General features: G+C 43.5%; 1 protein-coding gene across 2 annotated transcripts; it reads left to right on the forward strand.

Moving 5' to 3' along the window:
- Positions 1-10,338: 10,338 nt before the first annotated feature.
- On the forward strand, positions 10,339-20,814 carry RDH13 (retinol dehydrogenase 13). Of its 2 annotated transcripts, none has more exons than XM_075266569.1 (7): positions 10,339-10,424; positions 11,372-11,490; positions 12,819-12,974; positions 14,581-14,685; positions 16,365-16,577; positions 19,352-19,453; positions 20,200-20,814. In XM_075266569.1, exons 1-7 carry the CDS (start codon positions 10,408-10,410, stop codon positions 20,424-20,426), a joined length of 939 nt encoding a protein of 312 aa, XP_075122670.1. In that variant the 5' UTR covers positions 10,339-10,407; the 3' UTR covers positions 20,427-20,814. The 2 variants fall into 2 exon arrangements, with proteins under 2 accessions (XP_075122670.1, XP_075122669.1); XM_075266568.1 differs by having other exon boundaries at positions 10,353-10,481.
- Positions 20,815-21,531: the final 717 nt, after the last annotated feature.

Consider the following 21,531-nt stretch of genomic DNA (forward strand, 5'->3'; position numbering starts at 1 on the left):
GAGGATTATACTGTGTGCGGGCACATGAAAAATTAATGAGTGGGAGGAGTCAACACAAAAGTGGGCGGGGCTAAATTTGCACATTTTCTCTCTCGGTTCTTCAAAAGTTGGGAGGTATGATATCCCCTTTCATATTCCCCCAGTTTCATGTACCCCCTCCATCTCTGCCCCCAGTATAATGACAAACACACACAGAGACACTCACTCTCTCTCTCTCTCTCTCTCTCTCTCTCTCTCTCTCTCTCTCCATCCTGCATCTCACATCCCTCCCCTCCCTTCTCAGTACCTTACACGCCTCTCTTCTTCACTGCACGGGACACTGACACTCCCACTTAGTCACGTGACCATGTGATGTCACACAAAAGTCCTTGAACCATAGTGAAGCGTTGCTCAAATCACCAGAGCCATTTATCTGTTATAAGAGCAGGCGGTGATCGGAGGAATGATTGTTTAGTAAAACATTAAAGGGACATGTAGGGAGCTGTGCGGGACAGGGGTTTAAAACCGGAACTGTCCCACCAAATGCGGGATGGTTGGGAGGTATGGGTTCACATTTGCGTTCGGGTTTTCATTTAGGGAGTCTGCTTGGGGACCCCCTGAAAGGAAACCTGTCCACATAAAAAAGCGGTTACCTAAGGAAACGCATGGCCACCATAGACTATAATGGGGTCTATGTGATTTCCGCTCAGTTTCCACATGAAAAATGCGGATAGAAAAGTGCTTTTTGCAGAACTTTTCTTTGCACATATTTCATACGGATAGGGGAACGGATGGCCCGAACGCAGATGTGATGCTTTTTCCTGGGGCTCACTACCAGTATCCACATCAGCCTTAGCAATTCAATAACACCTTTAGCATCATAGGTCCACCATCAGCCATGAATGTCCCTCAACTTGCCCCTCATCCCAGATACCTTTTCTTGTGGTCCCGCACACTTTTTGGACCTCCATAGGTATTAACGTGACACACTGCACCCTGGCCCCTGTTTGAAAGTCGTTCTGCACTCTGACGTCTCTCACCGGAGCGGTCTTCTTCTGGGCAGCCCTGATCCTCTCCTGACTGCAGGGTGCACCTAAATTATTAAAAGGCTCCTGCCTCTTAAAGGGAGTCTGTCATTAGAACCCAGCATATCAACCCAGTCCTACAGATAGATAGGTTAAGGTCACGTGATTCACATAGTGATTTTCCTCTTGTGCTCCATTGCTGAGAGATCATTGTTTTTGTCAATATGAAAATGAGCTCATTGGAGCAACGAGGGCAATGCCATTGCTCCAAAGATGCAAGTGGTCGATAACCCAAGTTCTGGTGAGAGACTCCCTTTAATAAATCAGAAAATTAAAATCTATGCCATTGTATCTATGCCTGTTCGGGCCTCTGCACCACCCTCCGCTCACACGCTGCAGCCCAGGAGGCACGTTCAGTTATGATTCCTCTCTTTAGGTTCTTGCTATACTGTCTTGCTATACTATACTCTCACCTCTATAATCAATTTTCCACCACACCCATCTCTTACAACTTTGTTTCCCTCTGCTCCTTAAATAGTTAATTTCAGCCTTTCTTGTGTTCTTTCTTCCTATATATTGTTTTCTCGCCCTCATCTTAGTGCTTGCTATTTGCCTTTCTGTGTGTGGGCTCTATACTGTTACTGTTTGTATTTACAATTATGACCTTTTCTCATGAATACCCTCTTGGATTTTGATTCTGTACTGCGCTGCTCAACTGTTTCCGACCCCCTGGCTAGCTGACCTCCCATTTGTTGTTGTTTGTCTTTGCACTCTGTGTTATGACCTATATTATATATAAAAAAAAAAAAAAAAAACTTGTGAGTCTTCAGTAGTTGATACCTTTTTTTAATGGCTAACTAATAATGATGACAGATTACAGCGCATATCTAAAAGCATGCTCAGTATGCTCAGTTCCATGCTACTGCGCCGGCGCGGGATTACAAGCAATGACGCCATAAGAAGATGACGAGGAAGACGGGGACACGAGTACATCGCTGCAAGAAGAAAGAAGATGTAGGCGTGGCTAAAGATGACATCGGACTGTGCATGCCTGCCCAGTGTGCACGATAAGGTATGATTATCATACTCTTTTTCAGGGTATTATTTTAAAATGGGGGGTAGTTTAATATAACATTAGCAATGCCTGAATGGCCTTTTTAAAGGCTATTCACGCATATGTGGGGCTCTATCAGCATAATTTTGCTGATAGAGCCCCTTTAAATACACTACATTAGGTGTGTTACAGGTGAACGTACCTGGGATTTTATATTCCCTGTTAGAATTTGGTATATTTTTCTTGTCTGTGGTCAGTATGTGAGGGCAGGTTTTGCACCTTTTCTGTCCGCATGGAAATGTTCCTGTGTTAGTTGGAGGTAACACAGGAACATTTCCATGCGGACAGAAAAGGTGCAAAACCTGCCCTCACATACTGACCACAGACAAGATAATGATACAAAATTCTAACAGGGAATATAAAATCCCAGGTATGTTCACCTGTAACACACCTAATGTAGTGTATTTAATAATATGCACCAGATGTTCCACTGAAAATTTGTATGTTGGAGACATGGAGACTGGTCAGAAGCTTAGAATGCGGATTAATTCACATCGCCATACAATTCGAGAACAAAGAATCGACTTTCCCGTGTCAAAACATTTCAGCAATGAAGATCATAATATCACCAATGACATGAAAAATTTGGTTTTAAGGGGGAATTTTAAATCAAGGAAAAAGAGGTGGATTTATGAGTACAAGCTGATGACCTTGTTTAACACTCTCCAGAAAGGGATGAATCTGTCACGTGGGTTCATGGCATCCTACAGAAATCACTGAACTGAGACAGCCATAAAAGACACTCTCTGAACTGATAAGAACATTGCGAACTGATGCATTGTTTATTTGTATGTACCAATAACCTTCTTCCACCCTCCCTCCTAGAATTCTATTGCTGAGTGTCCTTTTGTACATAAATATGCATCCTTCAGAAATAGTTTTTTAGATATACCTGAAGAAGAAGCCCAGAGCTTCGAAACGTTGTAATCTGTCATCATTATTAGTTAGCCATTAAAAAAGGTATCAACTACTGAAGACTCTCAAGTTTTTTGTTTTTTTATATTTCCTACCCACTGACTAACACGGTACAAAAACAAACATTTTCCTCCACCTATATTATAAGAAGGGACTACCATCCAGTTGTCCTCTGCCACCTCAGGTAGTGAGGCAAGTAGGCAGGGACAGGGGGGGGGGTTCAGTTTTTTCGTTCCCTTCCCCCCAGGGTTCACCAGCAGCTACTGGGGAATTGCATGACTGAGTTAGATACCTAAATGGTCTGGATAATCCAGACTGCCTAAACAGATAGCAGGAAGGAACCCACCCTTACTTAGAGCCTGATATCGGAGGACAATTGTCAGATGGGCTTCAGAGCAACAACCCTGACTGTGTTGCTTGACAGACTTGGCACCCTGTAAACATTCGCCATACAGAGGGTTTTGGTGACTTTCTGTAAGAGAGTGAAGGTGGCATACAGAGTAGATGAACCATCCTTTGTAAGGAACGTGCAGACTGCCATCTGGGTGTACCAACTTTCAACTCAATGCCAACTCACAGTGGTAAAGTTGCAAGAAGTGGAGCTCCAGTTGTTTTATACCTTATGTAAAGTTGCGAGTTGCCCTATTTTCTTGTGTCTCCTGAGTCTTATTCTTTCATAACTATCATGAGCATTCCAACCCCCATCAGGTTTAGGAAAGATGACTACAACTAGGCTATGCTTCACCATCACATACCCTGCAGCCCCCCTCAGCATTGCACCAGCCTAGAAGGAGATCTGGAGGGAATTGGTAGAGATTTATAATCTCTCCCTGCCCCAAGGATTCCTCCAACAGGTTACTGCAAACATATTAGATAGTTAAAAGTAGCTAAGATGCCCATGATATCCTTTTTATATTTAGCCAGAAGAATTGGAGGGAACCAGCAGGGGGGTTTGTTCTCTCTGATGGCTTGTCATTATGGTTGTAAATATAGATGGACTGTGTGATAACTTAAAGAAAACATAGTCTGACATCTAGTGGATATTAGTAACATATGAAGCTATAATCTTTCAAAGGGAAGCTACACATATAAATCTTTTTACTACACTGCTCAAAAAATAAAGGGAACACTTAAACAACACAATGTAACTTCAAGTCAATGACCCATCTGTGAAATCCTCCTGTCCAGTTATGAAGCAACACTGAATGTCAATCAATTTCTTCTGCTATTGTACAAATGGAACAGAGAACAGGTAGAAATGATAGGCAATAAGCAAGACCACCACCACATTCTCTGTTCTCATCCTTTTTGGCTCTTTTTTTGGTTACTTTTGTATTTTGTCCTTGCTCTCACCCCTAAGAGGTAGCATTAGGCAGTGTCTACAACCCACAGAAATTGCTCAGGTAGGTCAGCTAATCTAAGATAGCACATCAATGTGAGCTGTGGCAAGAATTCTAGCTGCATTTGTCAGCAATGTGTCCATAGCATAGAGCAGATACCAGGAGACAGGCCAGTACACCAGGAGACGTGGAGGGGGTCGTAGGAGGGCAACAATCCAACATCAGGACCTCTACCTCCTTCTTTGTGCAAGGAGGAACAGGAGGAGCACTGTGAGAGCCCTCCAAAATGACCTTCAGCAGGCCACTAACATCCATATATCTGCTCAAACTGTCAGAAACAGACTCCATGAGGGTGGTATGCGGGACTGACGTCCACAAGTAGGTGTTTTGCTTACAGTTCTAAACCATGTAGGGTGGTGGCAGTTGCCAGAGACCATCAAGATTGGCAGGTTTGACATTGGCACCCTATGCGCTTCACCGATGAGGGCAGGTTCACAATGAGCACATGTGACAGACGTCACAGAGCCTGGAGCCATGGAGAGCGATCTGCTGCCTACATCATCCTTCAGCATGACCAGTTTGGCAGTGGGTCAATAATGATGTGGGGTGGCATTTCTTTGGAGGGCCGCACAGCCCTCCATGGGCTGGCCAGAGGTACCCTAACTGCCATCAGGTACCGGGATGAGATCCTCAGACACGTTGTGAGACCATATGCAGGTGCAGTGGGCCCTGGGTTCCTTCTGATTCATGATAATGCTAGACCTCATGTGGCTGGAGTGTGTCAGCATTTCCTGCATGATGAAGGCATTGAGGCTATAGACTGGCCTGCTTGCTCCCCAGACCTGAATCCAGCGCCGCACCTCCCATGAGGCGACCTGAAGCGAGCACTTCAGGCGGCGCTGTGTCAGGGCCTCAGGGAGGGCAGCATTTTTGCTAACCTAAGCCAGTCCAGGACAAGCTGTCCTGGACTGGCTTAGCACGGAGTGGTGGTTTGGGGAGGCCACTGGAGCAGCGCTGCTCCAGCAGCCTCCCCTCACGCTCAGGCAGAGCGCAGGCAGTCTCCGGGCCTGCTCTCTGCCGGCGAACGGCGCTAAGCCCCGCCCCCTCTGCTAAGCCCCGCTCCGCTCCGCCCCCTCCCCCGGCGGGGGGGGGGGGGGACTTTCTGTACTTCGCCTCGGGCGGCGAAAGGGGCAGGTTCACCCCTGCCTGAATCCAATAGAGCACATCTGGGACATCATGTCTCCTTCCATCCACCAAAGCCTTGTTGCACCACAGATTGTCCAGGAGTCGACTGATGATTTAATTCAGTTCTGGTAGAAGATTCCTGAGGAGAACATCCATCGCCTCATCAGAAGCATGCCCTGGCATTGCGGGAGGTTATAGAGGCATGTGGAGGCCACACACGCTGCTGAGCCACATTTCCTTGAACTTGAGGCATTTCCACTAAAGTTGGATCTGCCTATAATTTGATTTTCCACTTTGATTTTGCGCATATTTCCATATCTAGACCTCCATGGGATATTAATTTACATTTACATTGATCGTTTTTATGTTTTATTGTTCTCTACACATTATAAGTTCACTCAGAGTTTTTTGGTCAGGAATTTGGTCAGGAAACTGACTCAAATACCTCCTCTTAAAAACGCCTCACCATACAGTCCTATGGTGAGGCTTTTTAGGAGGAGGAATTTGAGTCAGTTGCTTAACCAAATTCCTGACCAAAAAACAAATCTATCGAATGGGGCCAAAACAAGCCAGTTTGGTGACCCAGGCAAATAAATTTAAATTAGGCTCCTGCCTTTTCCACACTAGAATGGTTTCAGAATAGTAGTGACTGGATCATTGGTAGCAAAGTGTCTGAGTGAAATACGCCCTTAAGGACCAATATAAATACCCCTTTAAAGGGATTCTACCATTATAATCAAATTTTTTGTCATTGAAATAGCCTTTCTTAAGGCTATTCTTCTCCTACCTCTAGATGTCTTCTCTGCACTGCCGTTCGTTATAAATATTCACAAAAAAAGTATGTCCAGCAACCATTGAATAAAATATAACTTTTACTTTATCAAAAAAATAAAAAGGAAACATCTTACATGCTCCAGGAACAAGACAGAATAAAAAATATCAGCTTACGCGTTTCGGGACATGTTGACCGAAACGCGTAAGCTGATATTTTTTATTCTGTCTTGTTCCTGGAGCATGTAAGATGTTTCCTTTTTATTTTTTGATAAAGTAAAAGTTATATTTTATTCAATGGTTGCTGGACATATTTTTTTTGTTAATGTTTGAACATTGTTGACCCCTTGCAGTCGGGGTTTTGTCCGATGCAACCATATTGGATCTACAATTGAGTCGGATGTAGCATTTATCTTTTGTATGTTCGTTATAAATACCAGTTTTCGTCGATATGAAAAGGAGTTCTTTTGCAGCATTGGGCGTGGGCCCCAGCGCTCAAACACCACTGGGAGAAGTGGCGTAACTACCGCCGTAGCAGCAGAGACAGCTGCCATAGGGCCTGGGACATTAGGGGGCCCGGCGACAGCTGCTACCGCAGCGTTTTTGTTTTTTTTAATAGGTCGTTACCGGCTGGAGTTCCTCCAGCCAGTAACGGGCCCTATTTACTTACCGTTCCTGGCAGGGCCGGGATCGGTAAGTGATGCTGCGGGCCCCACAAACACTATCATTATACTCAGGGGTCTTTTCAGACCCCCGAGAATAATGATCGGAGGCCAGGGATGGGTAAGAAACATAAAAAACACTGTTACTTACCTCTCCACGATCCGGGCAGGCTTTAGGCCTAATCGTCTGACGTCTCTGACGTCACATGACCCCCGCCTGCGTCCCGGGTCATGTGATGTCTGACGTCATAGAAGATGGACTACAGCGGAGGCCGACAGCGGAGGACTGCAGCGGAGCCGGGAGATAGGTGAGTAACAGTGTTTTTTTATTTTTTTATCCCCCCCTGGGTCTCCGATTATTATACTCTGGAATCTGAAAAGACCCCATAGTATAATAATTGTTTATGGGTGTCCACAGTGGGGCATAATACTGTGTGTAGGGCCACTAAGGGACATAAAACTGTGTGAAGGGCCACTAAGAGACATAATATTGTGTGCAGGGGCCACTAAGGGACATAATACTGTGTATAGGGGCCACTAAGGGACATAATACTGTGCGCAGGGGCCACTATGGGGGATAATACTGTGTGTAGGGGCCACTGAGAGACATAATACTGTGTGTAGGGGCCACTAAGGGATATAATACTGTATGCAGGGGCCACTATGGGGTATAATACTGTGTGCAGGAGCCACTAAGTGACATAATACTGTGTGCAGGGGCCACTATGGAGCATAATACTGTGTGTAGGGACCACTAAGGGACATAATACTGTGTGTAGGGGCCACAGAGGGACATAATACTGTGTGCAGGGGCCACTAAAGGACATAATACTGTGTGTAGGGGCCACTAAGGTACATAATACTATGTGCAGGGGCCACTATGGGGGATAATACTGTGTGCAGGGGCCACTAAGGGACATAATACTGTGTGCAGGGGCCACTATGGGGCATAATAGAACTCGCAGGAATGCGGAGGAGGGGGGCGGTCGAGGTCTTCGGTGTCCGGGGGTGGGGGTGGGGGGGGGGGGCATGTCAAAAGTTTGCCACGGGGCCATTCCTAGTTACGCCACTGACTGGGAGAAAGGGAAATTGTGGATCAGGAGCAGAATAATGCAACGTTTTGGTTATTGAACCTTCATCTGGCTAGATCCTTAGCAGTGTGGAGATAGAGATTCATTGCATTAGAAGCTACGGGTGTCAGAACATGGCGGCACCTTTTTTCTTTTTTTTTTTTTTTTTTTGAAAGGTTACTCATTTTTTAAAAGGTATTAAACATTACAAATACTATATCAATTTGGTATCACCATGATCGTTCTCACGCACAAAATACAAATAACATGTAGTTTTACCTTAAAGTGAAAATCATAAGAATTAAATCCATAAGAAATTGGCATAAATGCATTTTTCTTCTATTTTCATGTGATTCAAATTTTTTTTCCAGCTTTCCAGTACATTGTACAGCATATTGAATGGTGCCATTACAAAGTACAATTTCTCCCACAAACAATAAGCCATCATTTGATACTTTCAACTTAAAAATAAAAAATAAATAAATCACTTTTTGGAAAGTGGGGAAAAAACATATGCAAAAATGAAAATAGGCTTGGTCTTTATGGGCCTTAACATTATAATATTATTCTCATTAGCATAACCATATTGAAATTTATAGACAATTACAAGTTAAACATTTTGCAAATATAAGTCATTAGAATTTGAGAGAGTTTTACAGATTTTCTCTAACCATCTGTCACGTGTCTGTTGTCAACAGATATGACCATGAATGCAGGAACTTGTCAAAGATTTGGTTTATTTGTTGTGGACGGGTTTAGGATCAGGCAGGGACACTACACACATAACCTGGCCACAATAAGGAAATCATGTCTATTTTCCTGACTATACAAAGTACTTACATTTATGGTCGTTTCCTTTGCCTTGGCCCAAGTTGTGAAAATATAGCAGAAAAAAAAGCTGCATTTTACAATACCAGCAAAGTGAATGAGATTCTGGCTAATCACATCCATACATTAGGAGGGAAAAAAAGCTGTGGAAAAACTACGTTTTCAAAAAACGCACACGATTTTGAAAATTGCTTTCCAGAAACCTAAGCCTGGTTCACATCTGCGTTTGATTTTCCGTGTGGGGATTCCGCATGGGGACCCCTTGAACGGAATACCGAACGCATTAAAAAGCAGTTAGTTGTCTGATATTGATTTATTGGCACAGTGTTCTGTTGTTCTTCTTTTTGCTTATTTTTTCTATTCTGGAACGATATTGACTTGTCGTTGTTGTTGTTTTCTCCTTATTGATAAAATAATTTAAATAAACAGTTTTTTTTTAAAAAAAGCAGTTAGTTAAGAAACCACACGGACCCCATAGACTTAATGGGGTCCATGTGTTTTCCGCATGGTGTCCGCACGAATCATGTGGAGAGAAAACTGCTGGACACTGCACGCAAAACACATGAACCCCATTATAGTATATGGGGTCCGTGTGGTTTCTTAGCTAACCGCTTTATAATGCATTCACATTGGAAGCTGAGTATAAGTGTTTTTTTGTGTTAAACATTGAGGTGGAACATAATGGGGGGGGGGGGGGAATGGCATGAAACTGGGCAGAGATGGAGGGACATGAATCTGGGGGAAGAGATGGGGGGACATAAATCTGGGGGCAGAGATGGGGGACATGAAACTGGGGGCAGAGATGGGGGGACATGAAACGGGGGACAGAGATGGAGGGGACATGAATTTGGGGGCAGAGATAGGGGGGCATGAATCTGGGGGCAGAGATGGGGTGGCATGAAACTGGGGGAAGAGATGGAGGGGACATGAATCTGGGGGCAGAGATGGAGGGGACATGAATCTGGGGGTAGAGATGGAGGGGACATGAAACTGGGGGCAGATGAAGGGGTTATATGAAACTGGGGGAGAGATGGAGAGGGGACGTATAATGTACGGGTGACTAGGATTATATTGTGTGGGGGAACATGGAAAATGAATGAGAATGGGCGGAGTCAACATAAAAGTGGGCGGGGCTAAATTTGCCGCACGTTTTGTCCCTCTTTCGGTTCTTCAGAAGTTAGGAGGTATGCATGTATAACAGCTACCAGCATTCACTACAGGGGGAAGTTTGTTCATTGTACAGCTCCTATACAGTACTTAGCTCCCTCTGGTGGTGGGCAGAATAATGCATTACTATGTCCCTAACTGATGCTGTGTTGAATACACACTGTCGTGTTCTACATGTACAGCCCATAGTACTGACACTTTCACCAAGACTACTGTATGTATCTGGCGACACTTGAACATCTTTTACAGGTTTGACCCAAGCGAGCACCCGTAGGTGAAGCAGGAAGTGCCGGCAGTCACGTTGTACTGTGCTGCTGTAGTCTCCAGTGACCTCTGCTGTACGCAGTAGAGATGGTGGCTATTAACAAGTATGTGCTCGGAGCCTCCATGGTGGGAACGGTTTTTGGAGCCTCAGTCCTCCTGAAGTCAGTAATGTATATGGTCACTGTGTGACATGTGTGTCCCATGTGATCAGTGCTGGCACTGCCATTATTCCTCCAGTCACTGACTAGATCGTGTCCTGTGTCTTCTGTAGCTGAGCCTGTACCTGTCTGCTGCTATTAACCCTTTGCTTCTGCTGCTTTATCTGTCAGTACAGATCTCTAAACATCAAGTCTATATGGGGGCTGCACAGATCATATTAGTGACTACAAAGAATGTATCATATATATATTGTATTATTTTTTTATAAAACTAATAATACATTTTATTTATATGGCGCAGACATATTCTGCCACACTTTACAATTTGTAGGGTTGAAGTAGAAACAAAAAGATACGTTACAGAGAATTAGTCAATTCACACAATGGGACTAAGGACCCTGCTCGCGAGAGCTTACAAGCTGTAAAATACCTATGGGACACATTCACACTTTATTGCTCACAGTTACAAGGGTAAACAGTCCAATATCATGACACTGGCAACTGGCAGATGTGATCCGGGTCTATCGGAGGATAGGTTATCAATAAAAAGGCGTTGGACACCCCCTTTAAACCCACATTTGACATATGTCTGATAGTGGAATCTTCATCTATGGGGAGAATCGGGGTCCCTACTTCCATCACACCTGGTGAGACAGTCATTGGCTGTCACATCCCAAGCAAAGAAGAAATAGAGATATGGCTACTCTCTTGTGCAGCTCTCTCCATTCATTTCAATGTGAGTTATGGAAACTGTCAGGTACTCAGAATATAGGCCACTAGGTAGTGAAAACTGTTTTTATTGTTGGTTGGGGAAAGGGACCAAATACTCTTTGTCGTATTACACACATCAATTATTGTAATTATTATTGTTTAATACTTGTTCTTTTCTTTAGGGACTATGTAGGTGGTGGTCCATGTCCAAGTAAAGCAAAAATTGAAGGGAAGACAGTCATAGTAACTGGTGCTAATACAGGAATTGGTAAAGAAACTGCTTTGGAGCTTGCAAAAAGAGGTAAGAATGTGGCACAACCATAACAGCACACACATATAGGTTGTCCAGTCTGTTAAAATGATTCTGATAAATGTCTTATCACTAGTCTTGTTCACTTCTAAGAGTCTCAGGGTGCATTCACACAATGTAACCCGGCGCTGATTCTTGCATAATAACTCGCGTAAGAGTCAGCACTGCAAAACAGAATCCCATTGAGTTTAATGGGTTCCCTTTAATGCGCGTAACACATTGAAATCAATGGGAGGCTTTTTAACACATTAAACTCAATGGGATTCTGTTTTGCAGCGCTGATTCTTACACGAGTTATTGTGCAAGAATCAGCGCGACGTTACATCGTGTGAATGCACCCTTACATAGATAGTCAAGTATAGTTCTCTTTCAGTCCCATATAAATGAAAGGAGTAGTAGTCATGCATGCACACTTCCACTCTATTCACTCTGGAGACTTGGAGGCCATCATTATCTTTATCAGGGTGACACAAGCAGTAGGACCTCCAGTGATCATACATTTATCACCTATATTATGTATAGGTAAAATCTCAGAGGAAAAAACCTTAAAAGACATAGGGTTTTACTGCTTTAGGGTCTCTAGCTTGATATCTAAGGTTATGTCCACATTAGGTTTTTTTAGGGGCAGCAAATAATCAGTCACTAAATCTGCTTGCTTGTTTTCTAATATGATTTTTGGAGGCATATTTATATTTATATTTTTTGGAGCAGGTTTCGGGGGGGAAAAAACACATAAAAATTTGCTCAAAAACTCAACTCAAAAGAGGGTATATTCACAAGATGGCTTTCGGAGAGGATTTTTTTTTTAAAGTGGTTTTCTACCTCAATATTTTCCCCAAAAGCTGAGACAATTCTGCATCTACTATAGTTTTCACTGGTAGGTAGTGATGGACGTTTCTTGTTTTATCATGCTAAAAGAAAGAAGTGCCCTGCTCGATTTTGCCTTGATCACTGCTGAAACATGTCATTGTCCTTCAACCTCTGAATCCCATTGAAACCAGTGAGAGGCAAAATCAGGGCAGAATCTGCTGCTGATTTTAGGGTGGAATCTTCTTCAAAATCAAAGCTAGATTTTACCATATGAATGGGCCCGGTTCACAGTGGCAAAACACTTGTTGGAAAAAATTAGGAAAATATGGAATTCACAGCAAATAGCCTAGACTGAGCTGGAAGAAGAAGCCCAAGACAGAAGTTTACCAGCACGTTTCTGTTGCTGGTAGTGAAGGAGAAAAATGTATATTGCAGTTTATTTACAAGAGATTGTAAATGAGTTCCCTAAAATCTGTTTGCACATTTCTTCATTTTTTATCATTTTGCAGGTGGTAGAATAATCATGGCATGCCGCGACATGGGAAAATGTGAAAATGCAGCAAAGGAAATCCGTGGGACAACACTAAATCACAATGTGTATGCTAGACACCTGGACTTGGCATCTACAAAATCAATCAAAGAATTTGCAAAACACGTTCTACAGGGTAATACAGAAATGTAATGAGTGTAGGAAATTATCTGAATATTTGTTTGCAGGTGCTTGACTACACCTCAACTATAAAAGGATTCTTCAAGATTTGATATTGATGGCCCAGCGTTAGGAGAGGTGTTTAGCAGTACAGCTGTGGTCACCAGAACTCTGGCATAATTTGTGCCAAAAATGGTTACATATTTTAGACACTTTCTGGCGGATGAGGCTTACAGATAAAGGGCTGGGTTACAGAGTGCACCAAAAAAATTTAGGGCATATTCAGGATGTAAAATGGCTAATAAGTGGCATAAATGTAGACTAGACAGTGTAAAGATACACCAGGGTTATCAAATAACATTAGACACTAATAAATCTACTGCAGTTTAACACTTACTAGTTTAAAGGGATTCTACCATTAAAACCTCTTTTTTTGGCGATCACACGTCGGAATAGCCTTTAGAAAGGCTATTTGTCTCTTACCTTTAGATGTGATCTTCGCCGCGCCATTCCTTAGAAATACCGTTTTTTACCGGTATGCAAATTAGTTCTCTGGCAGCGATGGGGGCGGGCCTCAGCGCTGAAAATGCGATGGAGGCATCCCCACTGCTTCTCGAGAACACGATCCTGCGACACCTCTATCTTCGGCTGGATCCTCCCCTTCTCTGTCATCTTCCTCCTGCGTCACCTCCGACGCCTGCGCAGTTGGCTCTGCCAGTGAGACACCAGCAGAGCCGAGTGCGAATGCCAGCCAGCAGCCATTTTTGGGAGGCTGCTCCTGCATTGAACTTCAAGAGCGGCCTCCCAAAAATGGCCGCCGTCATTCGCACTCGGCTCTGCTGGTGTCTCACTGGCAGGCATCGGAGGTGACGCAGGAGGAAGATGACAGAGAAGGGGAGGATCCAGCCGAAGATAGAGACGTCGCAAGATCGTGTTCTCGAGCAGCAGTGGGGACGCCCCCATCACATTTTCAGCGCTGGGGCCCGCCCCCATCGCTGCCAGAGAACTAATTTGCATACCGGTAAAAACTGGTATTTCTAAGGAACGGCGCGGCGGAGATCACATCTAAAGGTAAGAGACGAATAGCCTTTCTAAAGGCTATAACGATGTCTTATGCACAAAAAAAGAGGTTTTAATGGTAGAATCCCTTTAAGTCCTCAGTATTACTGTAGTAAATCTTCCTCACGGTGTTAAAAGTAGGATCAACTATCAATATTGAATCTTGGAGAACTTCTTTAACCTTTCTAGCTATTTATTTACAGGGTTATTTCCATCTGATAAATTGATGACATATCACTTTATTAATGGTAGGGTCTGGCCTCTGAGACTCCCAAAAATCCTGAGAATGAAAGTGCTGTACCGCTTATTCTGGGCTGGAGCCCCTTCCCAAATTTCCCTAACAAGCAGTGCTCCTGGTCACATGCTATGTAGTGGAAATGAACCACAGCCCCATTTGTGTGAAAGCGACCTGTTGCAGTTTCCTTCTACAGCCCCTTTGTTCTGTGGATGAGTGGACGTCCCAGAGATCGGACTCTCACCACTCGTAAACAAAGGCATATCCCGAAGAATACCCAGTCTTTTCATTGATATTTTTTTTTAAGGTTTGTCTTTCCTTTTTTTAGAGGAAGAACACATAGATGTTTTAATAAACAATGCAGCAGTGATGAGGTGTCCGCAGTGGAAGACAGAAGATGGATTTGAAATGCAGTTTGGAGTCAACCATTTAGGTAAGAATGTCATGAAAATAGATCTGAAACATACATCAGAGCAGAGGCCAACAGATCAGTTTGGAATCCCAAGATGTTTTGGGTTTTTAGTACAACTGAACACTATGGATTATAAATTTGGAAGCCTGCTGGACCCTCAGATGTGTGGTGGGCTAAAGGAACTTCATTCATTATTAAGAATGTGATATTAAAGGGAACCTGTCAGGTGCTTTGGGGATATAAAACCACCCATAGGCTCTTATGGACCGGTGCTTTTGTGTCCCCAATAGCTCTATTGTAACCCTGTCTGCAGCTGTAGTTAAACAAAAAAAACTTACACAACTGGCTCCTATAGCCCCAACTTTTACTAAAGGAGGACCTCAGGTGCACTTGCTGTGAAGCAGAGATATACTTCCCCTGCTTCACTGAATAACTGCACAGACATCAGGAGCACCAGAGATCAATCCCATAGGACTTATCTGACTCAACAAAGGTTTTTTTTTTTTTTTTTTTTTTTTTTACAGGGTTACATTAGGGCTATTTGGAACCCTAAAGCACAGGTACATAAGGACTGGTGGGTGGTTCAAAGGGGTGATCCAGGATAAACTGATAATTAACACCTAAACTAAACTCCCTTCCCCCACCTAACTTCTAACGTACATCAATTAAAAAAAAATCTATAATTACCCATATCCTTGGAGCAGTCATGTGACTACCCCAGGGACACTTTCTGTTAATCCAGTGACGTTCAGTTTCCGAAACAGAACATCATCATCACTCTTCCCCTTCCCCTATCCCCTGCACTACTTACCAAGCCTTCCTGTGTCGGGGGAACGGCTCCTCCCCTCTTTCTGTCTTCTGGCAGTGGATGAAATAACTTAGCTAGGGACACAGGGGGAGTGGGAGGGGCTAGTAATGGGCGGGATTGCCGTTCTGTGCCCACAGTGAAGAGCTATCGGTTCCGGTACCGAAGCTCTTCACTGTCAGAAGGGCGTTTCTGACAGTCAGTCAGGAATGCCCTTCCTCACAGCAGCGCCTATAGCGCTGTATTCTGAGAGCAGTGAGGAATGCCTCCCTCCCCTCCTGATAGTACTCGTCGATAGACGAGTATTGGGGAGGGGCGTTCCTCACCGCTCAGCATCATCGCTGGGCGGTAAGCAACGACCGCTCTCACAGTACAGCGCTATAGGCGCTGCTGTGAAGAAGGGCATTCCTGACTGACTGTCAGAAACGCCCTTCTGACAGTGAAGAGCTACGGTACCGGCACCAATAGCTCTTCACCGGGGGCACCGAACGGGAAAGCCAACAGTGCACTGAATTCAGCACACTGTCGGCTTTCTGGCGGCGTATTAAACCGCATGTGTCCCAGGAGGTGAAAGTTCCTCTTTAATAACAGGAGCACTGGAGTGAGATACTCCAAATTATTTATTGCAGTATCTGATGGTGTCCATGTGCCAAAACAACAAATCTATGCCAGCTATTAGATGGAGTTGATGTGTACTTTAAGTTATACCAGTTGCTCTGCGGAGGGGTTTTCAACAAATGTATAGTGCTTTGATTAAAGAGCATGGGTGTAACTATAGAGGTTACAGGTTCATGTTACACTTTTGTTGCTGTTATGTCCTCTAAACATTATACATTAAATCTTTTGCGTTCAACTGAGAAATAATTTTCCTTTTCTTCATTTCTATTCTTTACAGGCCACTTCCTACTGACTAACCTGTTACTAGATAGACTCAAGGAGTCTGGCCAATCCCGGATTATTAATGTGTCTTCCTTAGCTCATATAGTAGGTGAGATTGACTTTGAGGATCTAAACTGGGAGAAGAAGAAATATGACACAAAGGGAGCTTACTGTCAAAGCAAACTAGCCAATGTTCTCTTTACAAATGAACTGGCAAAAAGGCTACAAGGTAAGGATATGACAGAAAGACAATTCTATATGTTATAAAGTCAATTTAGTAAATCTCAGTTTTGTGACTGATTAAAGATTTGAGCAAGGAGAAGATGAGAACAGCCCATCAGTGTATCGATACAACATGATTCCCATACCATTCTGCTGGGTTGGTAAATGTATAGGAAGAGTAAACTAGATTCATATTAAGGACAGGTTACCAAGACTGATAGACATTGGATTGTCAATATTTCCTGCTAAATTGTCTTAAAGCATACCTCCAATTATAAAACAACTTTTAATAAGTGAGTAGTAGAGGTGAATATAAGAACTTAGTAAAACATATATAAGGGATATGTTATTTCCTTCTCCACTCATTAGGCTGCCCTCCTCATCTTCACTTATATTTATCTTTGTAGCATTCCTACTGTCTTTAGCCTCACACACACAAGTCTATGGAAAGGGTAAGGGGACCGGATGTTGCTGCCAGATACAACAATGTCAGGAGAGATCTCCCTCACAGTGAAGCAGAATTTAGCAGCTGCAGTTATTTATATGTATTTTTCAGCAACCTCCTCCTCCCCCATCACCTCTTCATAGACTTCTATGTAAAAAGTAACTCAGCCCGATATGTGGAAATGGAAACATTAAATAAGATATTACAAAGTTTCTTAGATTCATTTCTACAGGTCATTTACATTTATTAGAAGTTATTTCATAACTGGAGGGGCACTGTAAGATTTTCACTTATTCCCTGATCACAGGATAGGGTATAAGTGTTTTATCTGAAGGTCTGACAACTGGGGCTCACAAGAAAAGAGACTTTAGAGTCCCCTGTCTGCATAAAGCAGTAGTGCACATGCTTGATCGGTAATCCTTTTACTTCTAGTGAAGATATATACTCTAAGTGCTCTTGCTCCCTTAGGCTAAGGCCCCACTGGGCGTAAACTCAGAGCTAAAGCGCTGCGTAAAGAACCGCTTCGTGAACGCATTGTTGTTCTTTCCGCAGTGCTTTTTAAGAGAAAGTTCACAGAGTTTTCCTCTGCGAACTTTCTCTTAACATTATATCTACGGGAAAGTCGCCGGTGTTTCCGTAGATCTAATTGACATGCTGCGATTTACAAATCCGCAACAACTTTGCAAATCTCAGCGTGTCCGCACTGTGTTTTTTTCTGCAAAGTGGGGATGGGATTCGCATGAATCCCATCCCCTTTGCTTGCACTGTAAAACGCTGCGATTTTTCCTGCAGGCTCACCACTGCGGGCAAATCGCGGCGTTTACGCCCAGTGGGGCCCCGGCCTTAGAAGTGAGTTGATGTCATGGTCAGGTATGTGCACTACTGCTCAAGTAGAAGGAACTTGGGGACGCCCATTTTGATGACCACAGGAGGTCCTAAATGTCAGCTCCCCCCAATAATCGGGCACTTATCCCCTATCTTCTGGATAGTGAAATAATTATGTTTGTACTGAAAAACCAGAGTGGATGGATACATACATAAATAAGAGCTATATACATTAAAGGGGTTGTCCAGTTTCAGACAACTATTGAGATACAAACGCTATGAAAAGTTATACAATTTTCCAATATACTTTCTGTATCTGTTCCTCAGTTTTGTAGATCTTTGCTTGCAGTCATTTAGTTTCCTTACTTCCAGTGAATAAAAATAAGTCCATGGTCATGTAATATATGGACCACGGTCATGTGATGCACACACAGGTGCATAGCTTGTTACTAAACAGATGTCTGTTTACTGTGCTGTGACTATAACAAGCTGTGCACCTGTGTATCATCACATGACCATTGACTGTATATAACATGACCATGGACCGTATATAACATGACCGTGGACTGATTTTTTATCCACTGTGAGTAAGCAGAATGAATGACAGCAAGCAGAGGTCTAGAAAACAGCAAGGAATTGGTACAGACAATATATTAAAAAAATGTACAATTTTTTATTTTACATGCAATAACATTGGTCTCTCAATATTTGTCAAAAACTGGCCAAAACCTATAAAGAGAGTTCTGCCATTAAAGAGGACCTTTCATGTCCTAAGACACATGCGGTTTTATATACTGATAGAAAGCCAACAATGCGCTGAATTCAACGTACTGTCAACTTTCCTGTTATGTGCCCTGAGGCTGGAGCTATCGTGCTGCTACCAATCACTGCCCGCTGTCAGAAGGGCTTTCCTGACAGTGTAGCTGGGCTGTGAGGAACTCCCCCCCCCCCCCTCATCCATAGTCCTGTACTGTCAGAAGGGACGATCCTTACCACCCAGTGATGATGCTAAGCTGTGAAGAATGCCCCCCAATACTAGTCTGTGGACGAGTACTGTCAGAGCTCAGGTGTCATCGGTGGGCGGTAAGGAACTCCCCCTCTGACTATACAGGTCTATGGACGAGTACTGTCAGAGCTCAGGTGTCATCGGTGGGCGGTAAGGAACTCCCCCTCTGACTATACAGGTCTATGGACGAGTACTGTCAGAGCTCAGGTGTCATCGGTGGGCGGTAAGGAACTCCCCCTCTGACTATACAGGTCTATGGACAAGTACTGTCAGGAGGGGGCGTTCCTCACAGCCCAGCTAGACTGCAGCTGTCAGAATACATTTCTGTGTGCATTCCAGATACATCCAAGCACACTTTATTTGCAGAATGACAGTCTGTATTTTTGACATGGTTTATTTCACCATACTAATATATGATTTTATATTGAACATTATTTGTTGTACTCTATTTGTTTAGAGATCCAGTAGTTTCTGTTTCACTGATGAACGTAACTCTCGTATTTAGGAACAGGAGTCACAGCCAACTCCCTGCACCCTGGCGTTGCAGATACCGAACTGGGAAGACACACGGGAATGCACAAATCTGCTTTTTCCAGTGCTGTTCTAGGTAAGAGCTATTATCTTACAATAATTTAGTGCAGAGGGTGAAACCTACAGCCACATTTTTTTTTATAAAGGCCTGCTCATATCTGTGATGCTATCTTCTGTTTTATGTGCCTGTATGAGGAAAAATAATGGCACTGCTGGATTGGATTCATTGCATGATGGATATTAGTGGGGTCTAGTGGACCCTATTCATGTCTGTTCAGTTTCTGTCTAAAGCCCCTGCTGTCGCATTGGATCACCTCAGCTCACCTTGGACCACTCTTGTTGTTTTATCACTGTAAAAAAAAGAAAAGTACCGCAAAGTATGGTACTTTATGGTTTATGGAACCAAGCAAGCCAAAATGGTACAACATGGTCATGCATCCAAACACTGCTCAGCTGATTGGTCAAAACTTACATGACAACCAGCTATAAGAAGCAGATATGTCATGGAATGGAAACCAAGATACATGGTATATGGTATAGTTGATTTGGTACAATTAAGTTGAAAAGTAGCTATATTGTCCATCATTTTATTGGATACAATAGAGCAGCACTCGTGATTTTTTTTTTTTTTTTTTTGCATTTCTGACACAAATTTCTCCTAGCACTGCCAGATACAGTATATATGTATAATATTGCTACCTTTTAACAAGTGGAAGATAATCTATTCATTCAGAATTAGTTTTAAATTAGCCTTACACAATTTTTTTAGGTACATTCATTTAATTTTTCCTATGATCTTATTCATTATATATCTTATTGCAGCTCCAATATTTTGGTTCGTGGTAAAAAGCGCAAGACAAGCAGCTCAGTCCAGTGTCTATTTGGCTGTTGCTGAAGAGCTCCAAGGAACATCTGGGAAATATTTTAATGCATTGAAAGAAAAAGAGCCAGGCAAACAGGCTTTGGATGAGAAGACTGCACAGAAACTCTGGGAAGAAAGTGCCCGACTTGTTCGTCTTGATGAAGCTTTACAAGAATGTAAAGTCTGATGCCATTAGAATTAGTCTTGGGCCTGATGCACATGACCGAGATGGCAGGCTGCGAGTTGTCCGATCCTCTGTTCCGAAAAATATAAAGCAGGTCCTATCCAGTTCCTTGTTATCGGAACAGAATGGATCTGAAGCCCCCGTAGAAGTGAGTGCATCATGGAAGGCACTCGATCTCACTTTTGAGTGTCATCCATGTGCATCCTCGGACGGCACACTCGGTTATGTGCATGGGGCCTTATAGTAATCAACCACCTTCAGTGAAGGTCCTGAGTGCTCTTATGTTTGTTATTACCTGTGTCATATAGTAATAAAACTGTGTGCCAGTCACTCCTTGTACTCTGCACCACTCATTCTAATCCAGTAACAGGATGTATAGGGGCAAAGCATCCTACAAGCTTAATCTATCCATTTACATTTCTTTTTGGAGTAAAATAAGATAAGATAATCCTTTAATAGTCCCACATTGGGGAAATTTCAGCATGTTACAGCAGCATAGTAATACAGATACAGGATAATACACAGTAATATAATACAGACGTAGGCATACATATGCTGAGAAGAGAAGACGTACTAGGAGTCCATGGCAGCTAAGGAAAAACGGAAGAGGAAGACTTCATGGTCATCGTCATAATCATTAGTTCTCTGTGCGGAGTGATCTACGCTTGGTTTGATGTAGATTATACAGCCTGGTCACGGTTGGAAGGAAGGACCTGCGATAGCGCTCCTTCTCACACTTGGGGTGAAGCAGACGGTCACTTACAGTACTGCCGAGTCCCATCAGGGTCCCATACATGGGGTGGGATTTGTTCTCCCGCATGGAGGTCACCACAGACAGTATCCTTCTGTCACCCACCACCTGTACTGGGTCCAAGGGGCTCCCCAGGACAGAGCTGGCCCTCCTGATCAGCCTGTCAAGTCTATTTCTGTCCCTGGTTGATATACTGCTCCCCCAGCAGACCACACCGAAAAAGATGGCTCAGGCAACCACAGAGTTGAAGAAGGCCCTAAGAAGTGTCCCCTGGACTCCGAAGGCCCTCAGCCTCCTGAGCAGGTAGAGTCTGCTGTGGCCCTTTCTGTGCAGCGCCTTCAGGTGATCAGCCCAGTC

The sequence above is a fragment of the Leptodactylus fuscus genome, chromosome 3, assembly GCF_031893055.1.
Source record: "Leptodactylus fuscus isolate aLepFus1 chromosome 3, aLepFus1.hap2, whole genome shotgun sequence".
In the NCBI taxonomy this organism is placed as follows: domain Eukaryota; kingdom Metazoa; phylum Chordata; class Amphibia; order Anura; family Leptodactylidae; genus Leptodactylus; species Leptodactylus fuscus.

Excerpts from the sequence above, each read along its gene's own strand:
- RDH13 (XM_075266568.1), top strand. The coding sequence starts at position 10,408 with ATGGTGGCTATTAACAAGTATGTGCTCGGAGCCTCCATGGTGGGAACG. Across the intron at positions 11,491-12,818 it reads TTTGGAGCTTGCAAAAAGAG|GTGGTAGAATAATCATGGCA; the intron begins GTAAGAATGTGG and ends ATCATTTTGCAG. Across the intron at positions 19,454-20,199 it reads TTTTTCCAGTGCTGTTCTAG|CTCCAATATTTTGGTTCGTG; the intron begins GTAAGAGCTATT and ends ATCTTATTGCAG.